Here is a 22,820-nt window from a genome sequence, read left to right as displayed (position 1 = left end):
CGTTTCAATGCTTTAAAATGAGTCTATGCGGCTGTGATGGACGGACGATGATGATTGTTCAAAACAAAGTAAACTAAACAAACATCTTCCAGTCAGCTCTTCAGCAAAGTTATCAAAATAAGTTTCTGAACCTCGATTAATTTGGGATATTATCATATATACTTTTAAGGTTGTTCATTTTATTAGAAAGGTATGCCATTTTTGTAGAAAGTATGATTTGATTAGTTGAATGAAGGTGCAATAAACACGGCAATAAAGTAAAAAAAAAAATAAGTTGAAGAAACCTTTAATGGTGTGGAGTTCTGAGTAAATTCAGTGTAAAAATCAAAAAGCCTCATTATTACCTCCAGTAAAAACAACAGTTCAGAACAATATACATATATTATTACATACAGTATCATATTTTATTAAAATAGCAACATTAAATAATAGTTCATATATTTATACTCTCACATGCTTAGATGTATATCCTCCACCCACCAACATGCTGTACCAATATACTACTTATTACAGTACCATAAAAGTAACCCAATGTATAAACAATATGTCTAGCAGGACATTGATATTTCTCGGTTTTCATATTGCAGAGGTTTTAGGTTTACCTACATAAGACTTACATTATTTATAGATCCATAGTGGGGGAAAAAAATACTATTTTTGTGCATGCTCAGCTCATGCTGGCAAAATCAGCATCTTAAAGATCAAAATTAGAATGTAAAACTTATTTCAGATCAACAAGAAAGTATAGCTATATAAAAAATAAAATAAACACCAAATCATCCCACATCAAACCTTAGTATGAGATTCTATGTTTAACAATGAAACATTGTATGAGGGCAAACAAGAAGGATTCAAGAGTGTTAAGAAGGCCACTATTCAATCAGATTGCAAAGTCCCAGCATATTAAACAGACGAAAATATACAGTCCCATTTCCTTTGGGATATATATATGTTAGGGATATTACAATTACAAATATAGTACATCATCAAATAAATTTTTGATTGGAAGTTTTGATCATTTGATTAAAGAAGACATAAATACAGCATCATCTATTGGACCATCCAGACAGTATAACAAGTGTAACACTGGTTGAAGTCCTGGCTCCTGGACACTGTTTCTGGTTTGAGTTAGGGAGCTTTAGAGTGTCTTATTTATCCAGGTCGGAATGTTTTATTTTTCCATAATGGTCTCCATTTTGGGGTTAATGAAAGAGAAACCAGCAAAAGCAGACTGATCCATAGAGTCTATCAGGTTCTTGTCACTTTGAGAGAGACGGGGCTTCTCACTGAGGAACTCCCGGTCAAAGTTGCTGCAGTCATTGGGGGATTTCTGCAAGTTGAGGAAGAGAGATGTCAGAAAATAATCTTGAAGTCACTTTCAAGACTGTATCCTACTTCATTTTTTGTCTGGTGTGACGTGGGTGATCAAACTGCAAGATTGCAGTGTCTGTTGTGTTTTTTCACATGAGCAGAATAAACAAAAGACACTAAGAACTCTTAACACAGAGCTTGGTAGGACTAAAAATGCTCTTTACATTTTAAAAGTCTTTACATTTTTTAAAGAAATCTTCAAGAAAGCATTCTGATATGCTGATTTTGGTCTTTAAAAAACAGTTTTTCTTTTGTTGTAAGATTATAAATGTATTTCCTGTCACTTTTGAACAATTTAATGCATGCATACTAAATAAAAGCACTAATTTCCTTTGAGTCTTAGTGACCCCAAACTTTTGATCATTAGTGTACATTGTACATATCTAACTGTTAAGATTCCAGAAGCTACGTGAAATGATCAGGGACCCTGTTAAAAAACTAATTCATACACCCTTTTCTAATGTTGTGATTCTGCCGATAATAATTAATTCTTCCGCAGTTTAGGAATACTAATATTAGTATGAGGAAATAATAACAGGAATAATAGGACCATACCATGACAGGGCGGGTCAAGTTTCTGAATACCAAATAGGCACTGATGACATACAGTATACTATTCATCAGTCTGACGTCAGTAACTGACTGAATAAATTGTTCACATGGACTGGAGAGGAGGTTTTTATTTCTGAAAGTTACAGTATTTTTTCCATCGTAAATCCAACTCTTATCTCAACAGAGTGAGGAAAATTTGATTGCTCATGATACAGCCTCTTTAAAAGACATTTCCTGTTATTGTAACGTCATCATTAGAGCGCAAAGGTTATGGGTTAGTCATTAACTTCTTCACAAGTTTTCAACCATGAACGCTACACGAGCCAAACATTTATGACAGATATTTTACTACTGCCTTTTATTTCAGAGTACAGCGATAAGCTATAAAACACAAACAGACCTCGCTTTTCATTATTTACCTTCATATTGAATTACTTTGAATGATGCAATGAATCAGATTCAACTATAAGATGAATGCATGAAGGTGAAACCTCTCTTAACACCACTCATAGCAGAGTTAATTTAGTCTTATTTCTATACTACTATAGTAGATATTAATATTTTGAATTAGCATTTATTTTCATTATTTTAGTTTAAGCTTGTAATCTTTTTCTATTTCTATTAAGCTTTTATTTATTTCTATTTCAAACAAGCAGGCGTTTACAATTTGTCATCCATTATTTACGTTTTATTTTAATGTAGCTAGATATTAAGGAAAGCCGTTTTTAATAGTAAATCCATTCAAATCAGAACCGTACCACTTTTGGCTTGAATGGGGGTGACACCTCTCGTTTCTCCAGTGCAGGCCAATTGATTGTCTTGAAGAAGGCATGTCCTCGGATATTTCCCACAACACCAAGCCGTCGAGTTGGATCTCGCTCAAATAACTGTGAAAATGTAGAAGACACAGATTTCAATTGACAACAGATATTTCCTGCAATAAATGAATCCATAAAGCATCGGTCCTGACGCCGTTCCTCAATATACACCAGTGGGTCAGACTCACTTTCTCCAGCAGGTCTTTGGCCTCTTTGGTAATCCACCGTGGGTAGTGAGGTACATCCATGCGGATCGACTCGAACAGCTCGTCCTCATCATCGCCCTGGAACGGCGACTGGCCGATCAGCATCTCGAAGAGCAGCACGCCGAACGACCACCAGTCCACAGAGAAACTGTATTTCTGTCCCAGCAGGATCTCAGGAGCTATATAATCGGGTGTGCCACAGAACGTGGTTGCTCTGTTTTCTCCAAGCATGTTCTCCTTGCACATCCCAAAGTCTGCAATCTTAATATGTCCATAACTGTCCAGCATCACATTGTCCAGCTTTAAATCTCTGATTAGACAGAAAACAGGCATGAGGTCCATCTGAGAAATGTTATTCATATGGACTTCTATGGCCCATTTTTGTTTGGTAATTTTCATTGTATGGCTAAATTACTTGTACATGATTTATAAACGAACACAAAAATGAAAACAGTAATATTGTAAAATATAATAATAATATATTGTTATAAAATGTATTTTAAAATATAATTTAACCCTGTGATGGCAAAACTGAATTTTCAGCAGTCATTATTCTAGTCTTCATTCACATGGTCCGTCATAAACCATTGTGTTGATGTGGTGCTTAAGATACATTTCTTATTATTATTAATGTAAAAAAATAGTTGTGCTGCTTAATAGTATTTTGTAAATTGTGATGAAGTTTTTCTGGATTCCTTAATGAATAGAAAGTAAGATTAATTGAAATAATAAAACTATTAAATATAAAATCTTTCACACACACAAAAAAGAATACGCTAGAGAGAAAAAAATGACATAAAGGAACCTTATATAATGTATATAATTGTTATTCTGGACCACAAAACCAGTCATAAGGGTAACTTTTATAAAAATTTGTCCGAGATCTGGAATCTGAGAGTGCAAATAAATCATAAAATTGAGAAAGTTGTCCAAATGAAGTTCATGATGAATATTAATCATCAAAAATTAAGTTTTAATATATTTATAGGAGGAAATTTACAAAATCTCTTTTTGGAACATAATCTTTATTTATTATCCTAATGATTTTTGGTATAAAAGAATAATCTATAATTTTGACCCATACAATTTATTTTTCAGACTGATTTTGTGGTTCAGGGTCACAATTATACAATGTATTTACCTGTATATAATTCCTTTAGAATGGAGGTACTGTAGTCCACAGATGATTTCAGCAGCATAAAACCTGTGACAGGAAGAAGTTTTGACCAAAAAAACCTTATTTCTTGATTATGGAAGATAAACGTTATAGATATGCTACAGCAATTGGTTAACAGTTTTAAGATCATTTATTTAAAACGGATGTCACTCACGTGGCTCTGTACAAATCAAAACGGCCCTTATCCTGAATGTGGAACATCAGATCTCCTCCATTCAGATACTCCATCACAAAGAATAAGTGCTCCTATTGAGAAACACACAGATCATCGTCATTATTGAGAGATTGTGGACTGTGACTATATATTTTACTGGAAAGAATGACCACAGCATATCATTTTAAAAGAAATGATCTTGGTTAGATATTTATTGTGAGCCTGCCAAACAAGGAAAATCAAAGCTGCAGGCAAGGCAATTTCACATAGTATTTAGTGCTATTCCTTTCGATACATTTCCATTTTGTGTTTACAACATTCCATGTCCCTGTCGTAATGTTTGATGTCCAACCCACTGACCCTCACACATGCCGAGCAAGCTGACGTGCTGATTGAATCCCGGCAGTCATGGAAACTTATCGTGTGTAACGGGGGAAACGAGTTTTTCAGCATACATTATGGAAATGATAACAAAGCTTTGTTTCTGCACTTGCTTTGCTCTAACCATCCAACAATTTGCGTCATTTGACAGGAAGAAATTTCCCTTTGCATAACCACATTCCATATTCATAACTCAAATTCATTTCAACTCTAGCAACACTAAAGTAATGAATAAAAAATATAATATTTAACATATTTAATGCAGTCTTCTATATAATCATTCAAACTATATCATTCAACTATATTTGGAATAAATATATAACTATATATTTTTTTTTTATTCTTTGATGACTCGAAAGTTGAAAACAAGAGCTTTTATTTGAAATGGAAATTTTTGTAACATTAAACATCTTATTTTCTTAATCTTATTCAGTCGTTGCTGAATGGCAGTGTAAGTGTAACGTTATTATTTGGAATCACGCTCACCTTCGACTGAAAGGTGCAGTAGAGGTGTGTGAGGAAAGGGTTTTCCCAGGCTAATGCTAACACTCTTTTTTCCACCATTGTGCACTCCACGTCATCGTCCATAAGCACCACATCCTTCTTCAGGGCCTTTATAGCAAAATATTCTCCCCTTCCTTTGAGCTCAGCGAGCATCACCTGATTGAAAATGGGTACTGCTTAAAAAGCGGACTTCATTATAATACAATGCAGAAAACTGTCTGCTGTGTGTTTCTTACCTTTCCAAAGCTGCCTTTGCCTAGTACCTTGTGGAACACAAAGTTGCTCATGGAGACGCGGGACGTGATGGTGGTCCCGGGAGAGGCAGGGGTCCTACTGTCCCACAGTTTTCCATACTGAGAGCCCTCCGCTAATATTTATAAACACAAATATACAAATATACACAAGTTCTCATACATTGATCAACACAAGACAAGGTTATAATAGCTAAATAAAACTAAAACATTTCTTTTATCTGTAATAAAATAATTGTTGATTGAAATAAAATAATATTTTGATTTAACATCATCAATATATATAAAGAAAAAATGACAAAACACCACAAAATTACAAAAATGGAAATGAAAACATAAAATAAAAAAACACTAAAATAACAAAATAAAAATGAAAACTATTTTCAAAATATGCATAAAAACTACGCAAGTATCTCAAAGATAGCACTGAAACAAGATTATTTTCTGTATATTTTCGTTAGAGGCCACAAAAAGTGAATTTGAGGGGAAGTGATTTCATACAGCCAATAAAACTCGCAGTAACACCAGCAGCAAAAATGGATCAAAAGTGACACAGGTGAGAAAAACTATTTCTTTTCAGATGCCACTTTGTTTGATATTTTGTATCTAATTAAATTGCATTTATGAAAGTTTTAAGTGTGAAACAGTTTGGGGCCAATTTACTTTCAAATAAAATCAAAACTAATATAAAGTGCCAAAGCTAAGGGAAGCAATAATGCAACAGGAAATATGCAGTACTGCAGACTCACCACTAGGGTCCACTGGCATGTTTTTATCTACGGCTTGATAGATTCCAATTTCCGAGAGAGGGGGATCTGGACGCTTTGTGGAAGATTTCTAAACACAATGAATGAAACAGTATGCACTTTAGATTTTGTTATATACTGATGCAGAGAACAGCAGAATGCTTGATATGAACCCATGAAAACCCCCAAATAATGTCATCTTTTAGATTTATGAAAACAAATTGTTACTTCAAATGTCTTGAAAAAAAGCCAAGGTTGATTGGTTGAATCACTTACCAGGCTAACTTGAGTCAAAGCCTCGGCCAGGAGCTTCTGGTTGATTCCACAGAGGTTGGCAACTTTGGTCTGGCATTTATGATGAACGTTCATACAACATTCTGAACAGAGAGACTTTAGTTGCATTAAATATTAATGGAGAAAGAGACCGAGAAGAAACAAAAAGCCATTGAGAAAGAAAGGGAAAACAGATGAAAGACGATCATCAATAAACATCATCCTTACCTTCACACTTGAGGCCTTGTTTGACCATTCCCCACAGCAGACTCCCACAGTGGTCACAGAAGGTCGGGCTCATGTAGTTATTGGTCTTGAAGCGATGTGGCATGTCAATCTTGAAGCGCTCCTTCTGAAACTGCAGATGTACAAACAGACCGTCAGCACCATAATGCTTTATGGTGCACTTTCAAACAGAGGTCCTTCCTAGCCTGATGGACCGCAGCGCTGCCCACTGCGCATCAGAGACTCTCGACCAAAGTACTGCTAAACAATTTTGATAGTCTCTCCATTGCCAAGATGTTGATCATCGACATTGGATGTTAGAAGCTAAAATGGCCTGCGTTTAGTTTAGTTACCATGATGTATTTTGACTCGACTGCTCTACTTTTACAGTGTCTTGGCCTTCTATTGATCACTGACAGACTCTGATCCTTGCTCAGTTTGCTATTGGTATTGGAAACAGAAGGACCAGCCCTTTGGAACTGTAAGTGAATGTTTCTTTCTTCAAAAAGTCCTTTTTTAACGTCCAAAACAGTTAAGGCTGGCATCAGAGAGAAAACTGTGTTATGATATTTAGAGTGCAAAGTCATTATAACATAATCATATGTCATAATACTTATTTACAATAGCAATATTCCAAAATATTACATCAATATATGCAGACATATATGGACATATATAGACTTTTTCAGCAGCCATTACTCTAAACTTCATTGTCACTTCAGAAATTATTGTGATTTTGATATTATATTCTGATTTGGTGCTCATGTATCAATTCATATTATTATTGTGATATTGTCTTAATATTTTTGTGGAAACCATGATACATTATATACACAATATACTGTATATTAATTAAAATAACCTAATATTATAAATATAAAAGTAAAAGTTTTGTTTCTTTATAAAAAATTGGTTTTAGATCCTATAAAGGGCCTCTCGACGGGACTGCACTGGACCCTCTCATGGTCACGGACCCCTTGCTGATCAAGTGTGCTTCTGTGTCAGAACACTAATGCTTACCACTGTATCTCGACTGTTGGTTGCTGTTCCTGTGCATCTCCCAATTATCTTATCAATGCACTTCTTGTGAATGGCTGCATTGCATTCTGGAAAAGAGCAAGAGGGCAGTGAGGTTTAACGTGTGCAAATTACCTTTAATAGTAATTAATTTATTAATTTAATAGTAAATAAACAGAAAATATACAGATTTCAAAAAGAGTCCATTATGTTAATTCCATAGGAGGATCATTTATATGCCACATAGTAAAAAAACAGGTCAAAATGTAACATTAAATTACTAATCTGTTGTTCAAGGAACAAATATACTAACATGTATAATGTGTGGTCCTTACTGAGAACCAAATGCGAGTGACTACAAAAGCTGTGAAGATACTTACGCCTACATTTGTAGCCCTGCTTGTTGAGACCCCTGGAATGCAAAAAGAGTGTGTTGGAGTATTGATATTTATACACAGCGGGTGATAAAGGACTGTTAGTACACAAATGGCATACATTTAAAACTCTTATTAGGGAGAATCTGGAGCAATGACTCTCTCCAATATATATACATTTATATACTGTACACAGCGTGAACAAAGCACTAAGGCATAACAAGCTGTCTCACACTGAACAGGAAAGAGACGGCTGAAATATCAGAGGAAAGTCCGAGTGCTCTTGTGCGCACAAACACAGATGCTATCCAATACTACGACTTACAATCACACCCACACACACACACACACACACACACACACACACACACACACTAAGATTATTGCTGCCATGCTCTTCTGGCTGCTTAAAATTGCTTTAAGTTAAACCTTCGTGAGATGTAATTTTGAATAATTTCTGATGGTGATGAGTATTAGGCATTCTAACTTTTCCTGTATTGTTTTGCTATGGAAATGATACCTCTAAAAAACACATCATTTTTTAATTGTGTTTTTTTTTTAAATGTGAAAGATGTGCAAGAAACATATGTGCAAGTCATATCTAGGGACCACTCAATTATGTCATATATAATATAATGAGACGTGGGCTCTTCTGATCTAGAATCGCCCCAAAATGACTAGCAAAGCCCTGGTAACCACCCACAACCCCCCAAAAATTTTAAATTCTTCTAAAGACAACATCTGCTTTTGAAATGGGAGTTTTTACTGTTACCATGCACACAAGCTATTAGACATGAGGAGATCACTGTGCAAAAAAGTGTCTCCGTATTTCCTTCCATATGTTTTCTTTAATTCATTTATTTTTATACTAACCACACAAACTCCCTGCAGACCGAGCAGAAAGTTGGCTGTTTGAAGAAGGTGGCTGTGAACTCATGGTTCTTGATAAAGTGAACTTTGGCCTGTTTGATGGCTCCTCTCCTTCTGTTTATTGTGAGGACGCCGTCGTCCTCTTTCCCAGTCACTGAGGACTTTGAATCTGTGAAGTAGGTCAAGACAGGGTCATTTGAAATAGACAGTTTATTTCTAGTCATTAACTTTCCTTGCACATTAATATTAAATCGCATTGCTATATGATACTTCACCCAAAATTCAATATTGTCAGATTTTTAATTGCTGGACTAAATATGCCTAAATGGGATATTTATTAGTACCTTATGCCTAAACATTGACTTTATGCGGTGCATAATGACTTTTCTGTTTACGGTTCCATCAGCATCTTTATAGATCACTATCAACTCATTTGCTGCCAAGAGTTAGAGAAGGATCAAAACTAAACAAAACTCTCACGGGCTGAGATTGATGTGTTTTTCCTCTGTTCGTTACCACGGAGTGTCACAATATTTGAGTCCAGTTATTGTTGAGTTCAAAGATAAGTCTTGACAATAAACATTCGTTTATTAGTACAGTTGAAGTACAGTAAACTGGTAGTACACAGTGAAACACAAAAAGCAAATTTGCTGTAATATGAAATTTTTTTTTAATCAGATGCCAGAAAGAGGACCAGCATGAAAATATGAGTAAGATGCATGAGTAAGCAAAGACAGGACAGATACCAGCTGACAGGACTAAGCTGCTATCTGAGGGTGGTTAGATAATGGAAAAAAAGAGAAAACTGAATTTAAAGAAACAGGAGAAAACCAGAGTGGAACAAAGCGGAGCAGAGAGTAAACGTTGCTTATAGAAACAGGCCTTCCATAGGTTTAAATGAATGTTTTAAAAATATTACTTTTTGTTAATCAGGGCAGAATTTGATTCAATAAAAGTTCTCTATTCATCTAGTCATCTAAAAAAGGTTTGAGAAAAATACCACCGTTACTACTTTTCTATAGTTTATGTTCATTAAGAAAATAATAAATATGTAGAAATAAATTAATTAATTTTAATCAGCAAGGATCCATTCAATTGACTGAAAGTGACTGTAAACATAGTTATAAATATGTAAAAGATTTATATTTGATATTATTTATGAAGGATTATTTGATGCTGAAGCCTGGAATAATGGCCGCTGAAGTGTCTCAATACAGGACAGTTATTTATTTCTCAAAACAGTTATTTTAAAGTTGTAATAATATTTAAAAATATAGTTTTTACTGTGTTTTTGATCAAATAAACTTCGAATGAGACTTCTTTCAAAAACCTTAAACTAACCCCAAAATACTTTTGAAGGGTACAGTATATGCTTACATGTACCCACCTAGGTCTGTATCCTCTACGAAGAACTGGACAGACATCATCACCTTCCCAGAAGGCTGCAGGTCGACCCAAAACTCGGCACGACCGTTTCCTATTTTGCAGCGCTCTGCAATGACAGAGACGCCAACTGTGGCCTCTGACAAAGCCTCCTCTGCCGTTTTCATCAGGACCACCTGTATGACACGGCCCTCATAGATGTGTGCGTCAAATGGGGATTTCCATGCAGGGTACATAGTGGGCTTCCTCTGGACCAGTGTCTTCCCCCGCTCTGGGTGGACAAAGAGAGGAATAAATGCTAATGATATTTTAATACAATTCTAAGTTTCCCTGTTTAAGCCGAATTCTACGGCATTGCACTGAACTTTACCTTGCAGCAAGCATTACGCTCGGTTTAAAAGCCTCACTGACCTGTGCTGAGTGATTCCTTCATCTTGATGGCACAGAACGGTTGCTCTGTCATAGGGGGAAGGTCTCCCAGTTGAAACTCATTGAAGGCAATCCGCAGGAACGGAGCCATGGTGAAAGATCACTCTGCTAACATACAAAAGAAAAAATGGATGAAGTTCATGGGTTTCTGGAGGTCGGCAAACATCTCTCTATCAGAGAAAATGTTTGTTATTTCATAAATAGCAGGAACATCACTTGCTTTGATAAAAGAGATACTCAGTGATAGGCAGAGAAATATAATGCAGTATTTTTTAAAAGATGAGCAAAATGTGATGTAGAGATCTGTGAGAATGAAAGGGATGTGGGCTATACGGAGTGAACAGTTCATACTATCTAAAATATACAGTGGAGAAATTATGAAATGTATGCATATTTTATCATGTTGAAATGCTGAGAATATAATTTGTAATGCAAATATCAAAAATAAAATAAATAAATAAAAACAGACATTTACTGGACTCAAATGACTGAATATTTTGGACTTTACACAAAACCTCAAAAAAGTTACATTTTTGAAAATAGTCTCTTATGCTCAACAAGGGTGCATTTATTTGACCACAAATATAGTAAGAACAGTAATATTGTGAAATATTAATAAAATCTAAAATGACATATGTAATTTATTTTCTGTGATGGCGAAGCTGAATGGTATGTTTTACATTATTTTTTAAGAACGGTTCATAAAACTCTCAAGATTATTGCTTCAACTTCCTGTTGTGAAAAGCCAACACTTGCAAGACTGTGTGAAATCTACTCTTTTTTGATGGTTCTGCTTACATCACTTTCACTGCTGCTGACCAGCTAATTTCATTTTTTCTATTAGGCACAATGGTAGAGTAGAAGCGAAATAATGTGTTATTTTTCATAGGCACGTCATTTTCCAATTCCACTCCTCAGGTAGAACCAGATTCCTGCTGGAATTACTGCCGTGCAAACACAATAGCTCCCAGACCTTTGACAGGATTCTGGGGCACAACTGGCCAGTTGCAAATCTTTACTTGGTTTCACAGTTTAACCGCTGGGATTTAGAGTTCAGATACACACTGCACACACACTGAACACAACGGAAAATGAAGTAAATGAAAAACAAACTGTTTGCATACAGTGAATCTGTCACAATATTAATTAAAGGAAAGCTATTAGCTGAGACAAACTTTTAAACTTGTACTTATAGTTTGTTATCAAACAGGTTTCCTGACCCACTCATCTGTCATTGGTCAGACAAACAAATAGCTCTGCCCCAAACTCAAACCATTGGCTGAATCCGGGTTTCTGTTGTCGGGCAATGCTCAAACAGACAGATCAACATTTGAAAGCACCACAAAGAACCACAGTGTTCATACTTCTCAGGGAAATTAATGTACAAATGGAATATTTTTGCTATAGCTCCATATTAGTGCTTTAAAACTGAAAAAAGTGTTTAAACCACTCAGATTATTGATAATAACTTGTTTACATCAGTAGAGCAGGCAATCAGAAACTAAGTCTGTGTATGTAACATCCCAGAATGACAGAGCACATTATATAAGAGCAATTCAATAAAGAATACATTAAGCCTCAACCCAAAATACAGAAGGTTTCATTGGGAAAACCTATAGTTACAATATCATGCTCTCAAACACTTGTTGTTCCAAAGCTTAGAAACCGAATGCCTTAAAATGTCCTAAAAATGGTTTTGAACTAAATCGGTTTAAAACACAGTATTAAATACTGATACAGAGTAGATTTAGATCACTGCTAAATGTTGTGACAGAGCCTTGCTCCACAAATGAAATAATATATAATACATGAATACATGAATTATATCATCATAAAATGGTAAACTGAGATAATTAGAACCAGTTTAAAATACAAAGGGAAAAACAATCTGGCGATACATTTGTTTTATCTTCTCTATTCCACACGTCTATTCAATTCACTATATTATTTTGTATATTCAAACATGTACATCTATAATAGAGAGAGAGAAACTTTCAGAATATTCTGGGACTACACACACATAATATGACAAAAAAGCATTAATATCAACTAATGAAACATTTACTCAGTCAAACATAAACCTCTTAGACTCAAATGCATATGACTACAGAAAAAAATGTGTCCCTGGAGAGAGTGGAAAAAATTAGCCCATGCAGCAAGGGAGGGGATGGAGAGAAAATGAGGGAAAAGTAAAGGGGGAGGAAAGAAAGAAAGCATTGAGCAGCATACTGGAAGTTCAATGTGCTTACTAAAAATGCAGACTGTTAAAGCTATTCAACTATGACTGACAGCCTTACTAATGTAGGCTAGTGCATTCATCACTCCATCTGCAAATCATGCTTTAAGTTTGCTTTAAGTCATGAAATTATAATATGAAAGGAATAAGTGTATGTATCTCAACAGACAGTGTGTGTGTGTGTGTGTGTGTGTGTGTGTGTGTCTTTCCAGTAGCTTCAGTTCCCTCTACGCCCCATTAATCTTTCAAGAGAGGTCACCTCCCTCACACCCAGACCGGTTGCTGCTTAATTAATACACATCTCTCTGGTATGCCTATGTAGACATGTGGTAATGTGTGTATGGCACTACATTTATGATGTTAAAACTGGTAACAGCTATGTTTCTGTGGTAAACAAAAGAAATAGGGTTTACATAAATGCCTGTGATTAAGGTAGAAGAATGAGGAACAGACAGATCCTCACTAACACTTAAGGCACTTTTTGGTCACACTTTATTTATTTGTTCCCTTGTTTTAGGTGATGTTTGGTGTAGCCTACTAATTCATGGACAAAATTGAACAATAAAGGAGCTCCACTTTATTATTGCTTATTTATGTTCTAATACACTTTAAAAAAAATCTGTTTTATAATATGTACACTATGAAAAGGAAATTCATTTTTGGACACGTATCAAAATTGTACTCAAGTTAGCCAACATGCTAAATCAAAACAAAGCCAATAACACTGGTTCAACCAGTGGCATAGTTTTAGAACGGGACTTTCTGTTTGCTCAACCAATAGCAGACTAGGAGAATGAATGAATGAAAATACATATTAATCCAAAGTTACACTTATATTTTTGATTTATTTCTCTCACACACATTAAACTTATACAACTTCACGTTTATGTATTCATTGAGACAAAGGTATTGGGCTTTCAACTACCATACTAAAAGCACATTAACTGATTTCACTTGCATGAGTTTTATCATTCACTGATTTCACGGCTTAAAAATCCATATTGACTGAAAACATGAATTATGTACATTTTCCCCAGCTATTGTTTTCTCCCTTTCACTGGTTTTATTTCTGTGTGATATTAGTCTCAGCTCACACAGGCTGTGTTCTGGAGACCTCTCTCTGTGTGCTGGTGTTTGTAATTGGTGAGAATTACAGTGCGTAGTGCCAGCCTTGTACAAAAGACTCACTCTGTTCACTATCCTGCACCAGAAAGCTGCTCCACTCGCCTTTTTTCTGAACTTCCTACACAGTCTCCGAACTGTTCTCGCTCAATACTGGGCTGGAACATGCACATATATTTCAGATTTCAGATCTCATTATAAAAACTGAAGTATAAACGTAGCATTAAAGTAAGATATAACTTATATCTTAGATCACTGGAAGATTTGTTGGTAAGAAAGACTCATTCTGACTTAAATTGGTTGTTTTTATTATAGTGTGTAAAAAGCAGTTGAATTATTTTAAATAACAAAGGTTTAAAGACATCTATATATTATATTCTAAAGAATGCTGTGTGTACTTATGATAGATAATCATAAGTTTTATTCAAAAAAAAAAAAAGACACTGTTGTAGAATTAGAAACTGCTTTGCACTGCAAGATCTTTCATTACTGGTCTCCATAGTAATGAAAGATCTTGCAGTGGATCTACTGCAACTCGCCTACATAATATGCATGTGAAAGGGTAGACGGTCACTTTAAGAAAAGAACAAAACAAATAAACAGGTTAGGCCAGAAAATGAGACTGGTGATGCAGGGGTTTAGTGCTGAGAAAGTTTAAAAAGAATATGGTGCATAGAACCTGTAAATTTATAAGAGGACAGCCATGATTCAGAGAAAACCAGGAAACCTGTTACTCCGGATGGTGCGGTAGCATTTCACTGTAATCACACATGGGAAAGCATACGCATTCATGGAATTTTACACAAATTATACACAAACAGAGTTCATAGTCAGAGTTTAAGGAACCATAATGCTTTTTCTACTTTGCTAACATGAAGCAAAAATAATACCCTGGGTTCCCAAAATCCCCTTCTGATGCCAAAGTAAAAAACAAAACTTCACATTCAGCAAGTAAATGGACATCTCTTTATCGTATCCATCTAATCAGTGTTAGAATGTGAAAAGTAAATCTTACATACCAGAATGGAGCCAGACCTGAATGCAAGTGTTTTTTGTTTTTGTTTTTTTTGCTATTGGATAAAATCATTAACATCAGTGGAATGATACTTCAGAGAAAGATTGTGTTACCTTGATTTAAGACAAATCATCCACAATAAAACAAGGAACATTCATAAAAAAATTAAAATAAACAAAATAAAAATAGTGTTCATTTTCATTAAGTGAAAATCTAGGGCACTGTTTGTCATGTTAAAACTGGAAAAACTAGTCTTTTGAGCAAATACAAATACAAATTTGCATTCCTCGTTTTAGCGCACAAGATCTAGAATGAAATGTAAATGTCTGGAGGAGAGTCTAATCAGTTACCGATCAGTGAACACAAGAAAACAAATGTCATTGTGTGTCTGTTGCATAACACCACGCAAAACCATTTCTTCTCTACAGATGTCATAGGGCTACTGGGTTAAAATAACATGCATCAACGAAGCATTTGTGTGAAGAGTGACAGAGAACGAGAGAGTAACATGTAGAGCAAGAGATCAGTGGCTTCAAGGTCAGATGGGTGCTGAGTGCCATGTGACATTAGTTTTAGTGTATCATTGATTTCTCATCCCGCTCTTCCCTTAGGCTAAGAAACAAGAGACCCTATGCTTGTCTTCCTCTTGCTCTCGCCTATAACACACACACACACACACACACACACACAAAAGCACACAATGGTTGGTCAAGGTTACTGTGGAAAAGCCAATTCCTCTCTGAAACAGGGCTTACTGTGTGACTGCTTACTGTGCTACCAAATCTGTGTGTGTGTGATATTAGGACTCAAATCCGCTCACGGCAGTGTTCCCGACAAAAATATTGGGCACAAATACTTGTCTGTATGTTGGTATGTTGACCTAAAGGTGAAGCAGAGCTGTGTCTGTCTGTGCAATAAGAGTGGTGTTCATTTCTGCCTTGCGCACACTTCACAAAGGCTTTATTAATCCAAGATCAACAGAGAGCGGCCTGTGTGTGCACTACCATAAAAGTATGCAACAGATCTTCGCTGTTGCTGCGCGTTCAAAAAATGATACAAGACAAAATGAGTAATGACATGCAAAATGTACAAAACACAAACAATACTGTCAGGTGTTGCACTCTTTACAAAACAATTTTGTGCAGTATTTGTGTTTGCCAGTGGCACTATAATGGAAAAAACTCTAAACAAAGCTGATGATAGATTTGAACACATCTAATGGTGTTTGTGTGTTTACGGAAACAACACTGATGTTGACAGACATTGTGACGGGTGCACCATCGTCGCTACTTTCTTCTCCCCTGAAGTTTGGTAGATAAATAATTTAGAGGAGGTGCATGTTGTTGATTAAGACCTTTACTAACATGTGCCTTCCGGCTGAGAACAATGTGTTGATTCGGTTCACTGTACAGGTAGTGGACATACAGTAGAGACTGATGACATACAATCATTCATTATACAATGAAACAAAAGAGACAAACTATTGCTGTCTCTGGTTAATGTCAAGAACAAAACACCCAGTGAGAATGTGTGAAAGAGGAAAGAATCAAATGGTGCAATATGGTGGCTTGTGTGCTTTGTGCTTGAAAAGGAAAGATTAAAAACAATTAGGTCTGTGGTTGGTAAGAAAATGGTGCAATGCAGTGTAGCCAGTCAAAAAAGAGAAGCTCAGTTTAAATGCATTTCATGTAGGGATGCACAATATATCTCTGACTGTACCAGAATTGGCTGACTATTTTTAATGATCAATATTGACATGGGATTTTTTTTATTTATTATTATCTGTACTGGTCTGAAGTTGCTTTTGAAAACACTGGTTCACAATGTTTTATATGCAGTCCAAACTTTATATACAAAAATGTTTTACATAAATTTTAAACGAAAGGGCATTCCTCTTCTTACTCTTCAACTTTCTCTTTTTTTCATATTTGCAGTTTGATGAATGCAAAACAAATTGTATGGGCATTAATAACAGATTAACCTTAAGTATAGTGTAAAAAGCACTTCACAAAACTTCACGTAAAAACAAAACTATAAATATGAATGGATGCATCATATTTTAAAATAGTTCACATTAGTTGAATTCTATATTAATGCACCAAGTTATGGTATTCCTTGGCAACCATAAACAACCTACAGCTGTGTCAACACCAGACACAAAAACTAATAAAGCTAGTTTAATATCGCCATCATACCAGTTTTTGGCCATAATAAAAAAAACAATAATTGTTGTCTCTGTCAACTCTGGTGCATGCCTAAATGAAAGAATGAAATAGCTAAAAAAAATAGAGAAGAGAAGTGCAGAAGTACTCAACTGCTTGCAAATGTTACTTGCATACTGAGTATACTTAACTTTGTGCGCTCCTCATTTGAGAGTCACACTCATGGTCTTCACGGACAAAAGTGACCCGAAACCTGAAATGTCACTATTTATTTTCTTCAGTAAAATCAACCTAATATATTTTTAGTCAATAATATTTTTTTCTTTTGTATTTTGAAAGAATTTCATGGTACTAATTAATATTTATGCAATAATTATGATACATTTTTCCCATTGAAAATAGTAAAAAATATATATATATATATATATATATATTTTCTATTTTTTTCAAATTATTTTTAAATTAATGCAGAATTTCAGATCAAAATAGAGATTAGGCCTTTAAAATCCTATTTTGAAGGCAGAATATCACCTGATGAGAGCAAAAAAACTGTAAGCTGTAATTTCATTGTGTTACCACCAGATTTCCGCATAGGACTCTATAGAGAGGCTTGTGAATTCCCTAGTTGTTTTTATACATAATTGTTTACTTTTATTAGGTTGTGGATTTAAATGTATATTAAGTCATTTTTACTGAATTTTAGTCAAATTATTCATCTTATTTTACAAAGTTGTAGTGTTACAATCACATGAGTTTATAGGTGTGTATGTGTGTGTACAAGTGTGTCCACATGTGTGAGTCGGTGTGTTGATTTGGCACTCTAGATGATTTAGTTTCACCCCTTCATTGCTGTGCAATTTTATCTGCATTTAGGGGTATTTGTAGATTGTACACATACAAATGTACTGAATTCTTAATTTTTGACCGAAGACCATGAGTGTGACAATTTTTTTTTACGACCACTTAATTTACACATTCTCGTGTCATCCAAGATGTGGGAATGAGTAAATCATGTCTTTCTTTCTTCAGTCAGAAAGAAATCAAGGTATTTGAGGAAAACATTCCAGAATATTTCTCCATAAAATGGACTTTAATGGGAACCAATGGGTTGAAAAGCCAAATTGCATTTCAGTGCAGCTTCAAAGGGCTCTACACGATCCCAGCCAAGGAATAAGGGTCTTGTCTGGTGAAACGATCAGTCATTTTCTAAAAATATCAAATAAAAATGTATATAGTTTTTAACCACAAATGTGCATCTTGCACTAGCTCCGCAATGCGCATCCGCAAATGAACGCATGATGTTATCATTTTAAAAAGGTAACACTGGTTAGCTCTTCATCTGTGTACTCCGGTCCAAAAAGTTAGGGTAGGGGCGAAAAACTCCATCTCATTTTCTCCTCCAACTTCCCAATCATCTGACATCGTTGTTTTAACTTGTTTTGTAAAGGGCATTTGACTTTTTTGCATGTTAGTTTTGTAAACGCTGGATCAGTGGTTCCGCCTACATCATGTGTGAGCTTTCCAATATGATTACGTAATGCGTGAAGTCGAGTAGTTAAAAAGTAAATACATTTTAATTTTTTTAAGAAAATGACCAATCGTTTCGCTATATAAGACACTTATTCCTCGCATGGGATCGTGTAGAGCTCTTTGAAGCCACACTGAAATGCAATTTGGACCTTCCCATTGGTTCCCATTGAAGTCCATTATATAGAGAAAACTCCTGGGCCCGTACTCATAAAGAATCTAAGAATCCTCTCAGAAAACTCCTAATTTATCTTAAAAACTTTTACGTAGGAGTCTTGGCTTAAGAGCGATTCGGGATCGATCTGAGAACAACTCTGAGTAAGGAAAAGACAAAAACTTTCATCTTAGTGAGGAGGCAGGGTTGACCCCGTTGCTATGTATGACACAATCTTTTGAAGACTGTGATTGGTTGGTTGTCCAAGAAGGAAAAAAAGAGTGATTTTAAGTATAGGGTCTATTCTAATTCTCACTTTGAATTTACATGCGTGATTTTTCCTATTTGACCGCTCTCTCTCTCTCTCTCTCTCTCTTTCTTACACACACACGCAGTTTTTTGAGGGAATGTCCAGTGGAAACGAAATGAACTGCGACACATTAAGATGTTCTGAAAGTGCTGTAATTGTTTGTGTGATCACTCTGCTTACAGAAGGTTGTGACAGACCCAAGTCATCATATTGCATTGTTGCATTTTCCCAGTTGCCAAGTATCGTAATGTAGTGATTACTTTCATTTCGGCCGCTATGGCATTTCTGCGCTGTGTCGGAGATGTTAGCACATCTCTAATAAGATCAGTCACAAACGTGATCGCTGCACAATCTAGGCAAGACAAGGCAAGGCAAGGCAAGTTTATTTATATAGCACATTTCGTACACAATGGTAATGCAAAGTGCTTTACATAAAAGAAAGTAAAATAATCATGAAGAAAAATAATAACAAAAATAAAACAAGCAATTTTAAAACTTTTAAAATGATTAAAACATTTACTTAAAATGAATTTAAAAACAGTTAGAAAATGTGATAGACACTATCTAATCTATAGCATCTAATTAACTCCCTGTCATCCATTGTTTGCAACACATTTCTTCTGCCTCTTCTTCTTTCTGCCATTTTCTCCTCTGCTAAAGAAACTCTTAAGCCTCTTAAAAGTCCTTGTCTGTGCTAATAACAAGTTTGACCTTAAGACCTCTTTTAAGGGTTAAGATGCTTTCTGAATTACTTTTTTCTTTACTAGGATTTTTTCTTTAATTTTAAGAGTAAACGCCCACATTTCTAAGAATTTTCTTAGAATTTTGTCACTAGGAGCTACTTTTTGCATTAAGATTCTTTATGAATCGGGGCCTTTTCGGGAATGTTTTCCCCAAAAACCTTCATTTCTTTACAACTGAAGAAATGGATAACATAGGGATGAGTAAATTATCAGGACATTTTCATTCTGGAAGTGAACTAATCCTTTAATGCAAATATTAAATTTTTTAAATACATTTTGTAAAAAAAAATAAAATAAATAGCATGACAAACCATTACCACCACTCGGCTACAAACCTCAAACGTCGAGGCCTACAGATATCCCCCATGTTCTGTTTGTTTTCAAGGGTGGATGTACAGATTGTGCAGGAACAGCTGTCATACTGAATGCTTTGGTAAATATTGTCAGAGATAATAGTCTACAACGCTCATTTTGTGGTGGCAGATAATGCTTTCGAAAAAAACAGATAATCCTGATTTAGAAAAATTACTTAAAGCTATTACCAATGCGTTTGACTAGTGTAGGAGAGCCTGATCTCCCTGTAGACAAAAAAATATTTTACCTCTAGCCTCTAAAACGCCAGTGAATAACGCGTTGGCCATAGCGGTAACTAAGGAAGCAGTTTATTTTATCCATTACTTTTCCTATCGTGTCAGGCGAATAATATATTGTCGTTAAGACTAGTTAGTTTCTATCTCTATCTCCATCTCAAAGAACTTGAAAAACAAGACCGTACAGTAGGCCAACACTTTACTGTACGTAACATGTTTAAACGGCGTTCATTTGACAGTATACAGTCCCTCTCTATATGTTTACATAACTATGGCAGCGCATTCTATGAAACACTGTTGAAAAGTACAGCTGCTGCTTCCGCGTATCTGGACAGCGCAACTGAAGTCGAATAAAAAAAAACTATTTATCAAGTTTCTTTTCCTCTCCAGAGCTTGAATGTTTGGGAACACACGATATTAAACATTTAAACGACTTCCTGTTCAAAAAAGCCCGTCGCTAATCTCTCGTTAGCAAATGTCTAGAAATGTCTCCACCGAACAAGCTATGGATTTGTTGGATATGTGACGCTGGATGCTCGCGGCCACCGATAGACAAACATCGAAAATGAGACGAAATCCATTGGTTGCTGCCAGACAACGTGGACGTTTCATGTTATACATTGTATGTCATTTCTAAGCTCTCGGTGGGCGTATTTATAAGCACCCACAAAGCGCACTAAAAGTAAAAAGTTGCAAACACATAACTTACCAACTTTAAAGTCCGAGAGGTTTCAGTAATTCGTCGTGTTCTCACTGTTGCTGTGCGAGTGGAGAGCAGAATGAACGGCGCGGCGTGTTTGAGGAAGTATTTAGCCGCTCATTGTGTCTGTGTCTGGGGTTTGACAATACTGGAGGAGGGACGTCAGGCAGGTAGAGAGAGAGAGAGAAAGAGAAAGAGAGAGAGAGGGTTCTATACACTCTATCTATCACATCTACACATCTATCTATCTATCTATCTATCTATCTATCTATCTATCTATCTATCTATCTATCTATCTATCTATCTATCTATGTTCAAAACGGCAGATCACTTTATAAGTAAATATATTCAAAATTCACTAGTTATCAGTTGTTTAATGCATAAGGCTTTTAGTTTTCAAAGCCTGAGACATGTCTTTGAGAGCTATATATGTCATATAGTTAAATATTTATCAGATGTGCACAATCAAAGTCCTAAATACAAATAGATGTATTATGAATGGTTTATGGATTACTTCTTGGAAGCTGACCTGAAGGCAAGAGAATCCTGAAGGAAACCTTGTCTTTGGGAACTCCTTTCGGTCCCGCCCCACACCTACACAAGGAGTAGGCATGGGCAAAACACACACACACACACACATACACAAAGAAGCAGCAGTCACATGATGCTGACTCACAGACTGCCCCACCCCTTCAATCTGGGTCTGTCAGTGTTGTATAAAGCTCTGAGTTTCAGTGTTTCTATATTTAGTATCATTTCCAATGACTGTCTGTTCACCCCAGTCAAACAGTTTATGTGTTACAAATTAGGTGTGTAAACTGCAATTCAACAGATTATTATACACAGTTTTAAAGAATAGTGAGGACTATCATGTTGGTTTATGATGTATGGTTTCACTTCTCTTCTGTTTAAAGAACTGCTTCTTAGCAGTTATTCCTATCTTCTCCTTTACTGTCAAATTTCCTCCTTATTTTCTCTCTCCTCTTCCTTTCTGTCTTATCTCACCCCTTTTTATACAATTTATACAAGAACAGTGAACAAGTGATGAATTTCTATCTGTTCTGATGAAGAAAAAACTCATGCATATCTTAGAGTAGTAAGATTTTGGGGGGTGAACTATTCCTCAACCTGTATTTCATATAGCCTGAACTGTCTTATTTTGCATCAAAGTTTTCAAGGATGAGAACACGTTCATGTGCGACCAGTTCATGTTGTCATTCACATTTACCATTTACCATATGTGACCATATCAGAACAGTCTTCCCTGTTGAAAAAAAACAAACAACATATGCTGGTTAGGTATGTTTTAAAGCATGGCTGTTGGTTTGAGCTGGTTTTGAGCTGGTTTAAGCTGGTCCTCCTGAGTAGGAACTAGTTGTTGAGGACCAGCATATGACCATCTTAATCCAGCTCATAAACAGTTAAAGACCAGTTTAAGTCAGCTCAAACCAGCAGCCATGCTTCAAAACATACCTTACCATCATATGCTGTTTCTTCAACAGGGGACCCACCGATTAAAAACTACTGATC

At 35.6% G+C, this 22,820-nt stretch overlaps 1 protein-coding gene across 2 annotated transcripts; it reads right to left on the bottom strand.

Annotated features, from left to right (window-relative positions):
* Positions 1 to 270: 270 nt before the first annotated feature.
* LOC113055278 (protein kinase C delta type-like) lies at positions 271 to 21,453 on the bottom strand. Of its 2 annotated transcripts, none has more exons than XM_026221454.1 (16): positions 21,300 to 21,453; positions 10,714 to 10,839; positions 10,307 to 10,573; positions 8,923 to 9,088; positions 8,056 to 8,087; positions 7,679 to 7,764; positions 6,662 to 6,791; positions 6,437 to 6,537; positions 6,164 to 6,251; positions 5,400 to 5,530; positions 5,146 to 5,319; positions 4,279 to 4,370; positions 4,089 to 4,151; positions 2,930 to 3,257; positions 2,682 to 2,810; positions 271 to 1,330 (listed from the first exon to the last, which is right to left on the bottom strand). In XM_026221454.1, the coding sequence occupies exons 2-16, from the start codon at positions 10,820 to 10,822 to the stop codon at positions 1,172 to 1,174; spliced, it is 2,055 nt and encodes a 684-aa protein (XP_026077239.1). In that variant the 5' UTR covers positions 10,823 to 10,839; positions 21,300 to 21,453; the 3' UTR covers positions 271 to 1,171. The 2 variants fall into 2 exon arrangements, with proteins under 2 accessions (XP_026077239.1, XP_026077241.1); XM_026221456.1 differs by having other exon boundaries at positions 10,714 to 10,836; positions 21,300 to 21,449.
* Positions 21,454 to 22,820: the final 1,367 nt, after the last annotated feature.

The sequence above is a fragment of the Carassius auratus genome, chromosome 36, assembly GCF_003368295.1.
Source record: "Carassius auratus strain Wakin chromosome 36, ASM336829v1, whole genome shotgun sequence".
Taxonomy (NCBI): Eukaryota; Metazoa; Chordata; class Actinopteri; order Cypriniformes; family Cyprinidae; genus Carassius; species Carassius auratus.
This window is presented reverse-complemented; position numbering and strand designations above follow the sequence as displayed.

Bases quoted from the DNA above. Each gene is read 5' to 3' on its own strand.
- LOC113055278 (XM_026221454.1), bottom strand. From the start codon at position 10,822: ATGGCTCCGTTCCTGCGGATTGCCTTCAATGAGTTTCAACTGGGAGAC. The intron at 10,574-10,713 runs GTCAGTGAGGCT...TTGTCCACCCAG, and splicing joins GAAGGAATCACTCAGCACAG to AGCGGGGGAAGACACTGGTC. The intron at 9,089-10,306 runs GTGGGTACATGT...CCTACTTCACAG, and splicing joins CGTAGAGGATACAGACCTAG to ATTCAAAGTCCTCAGTGACT.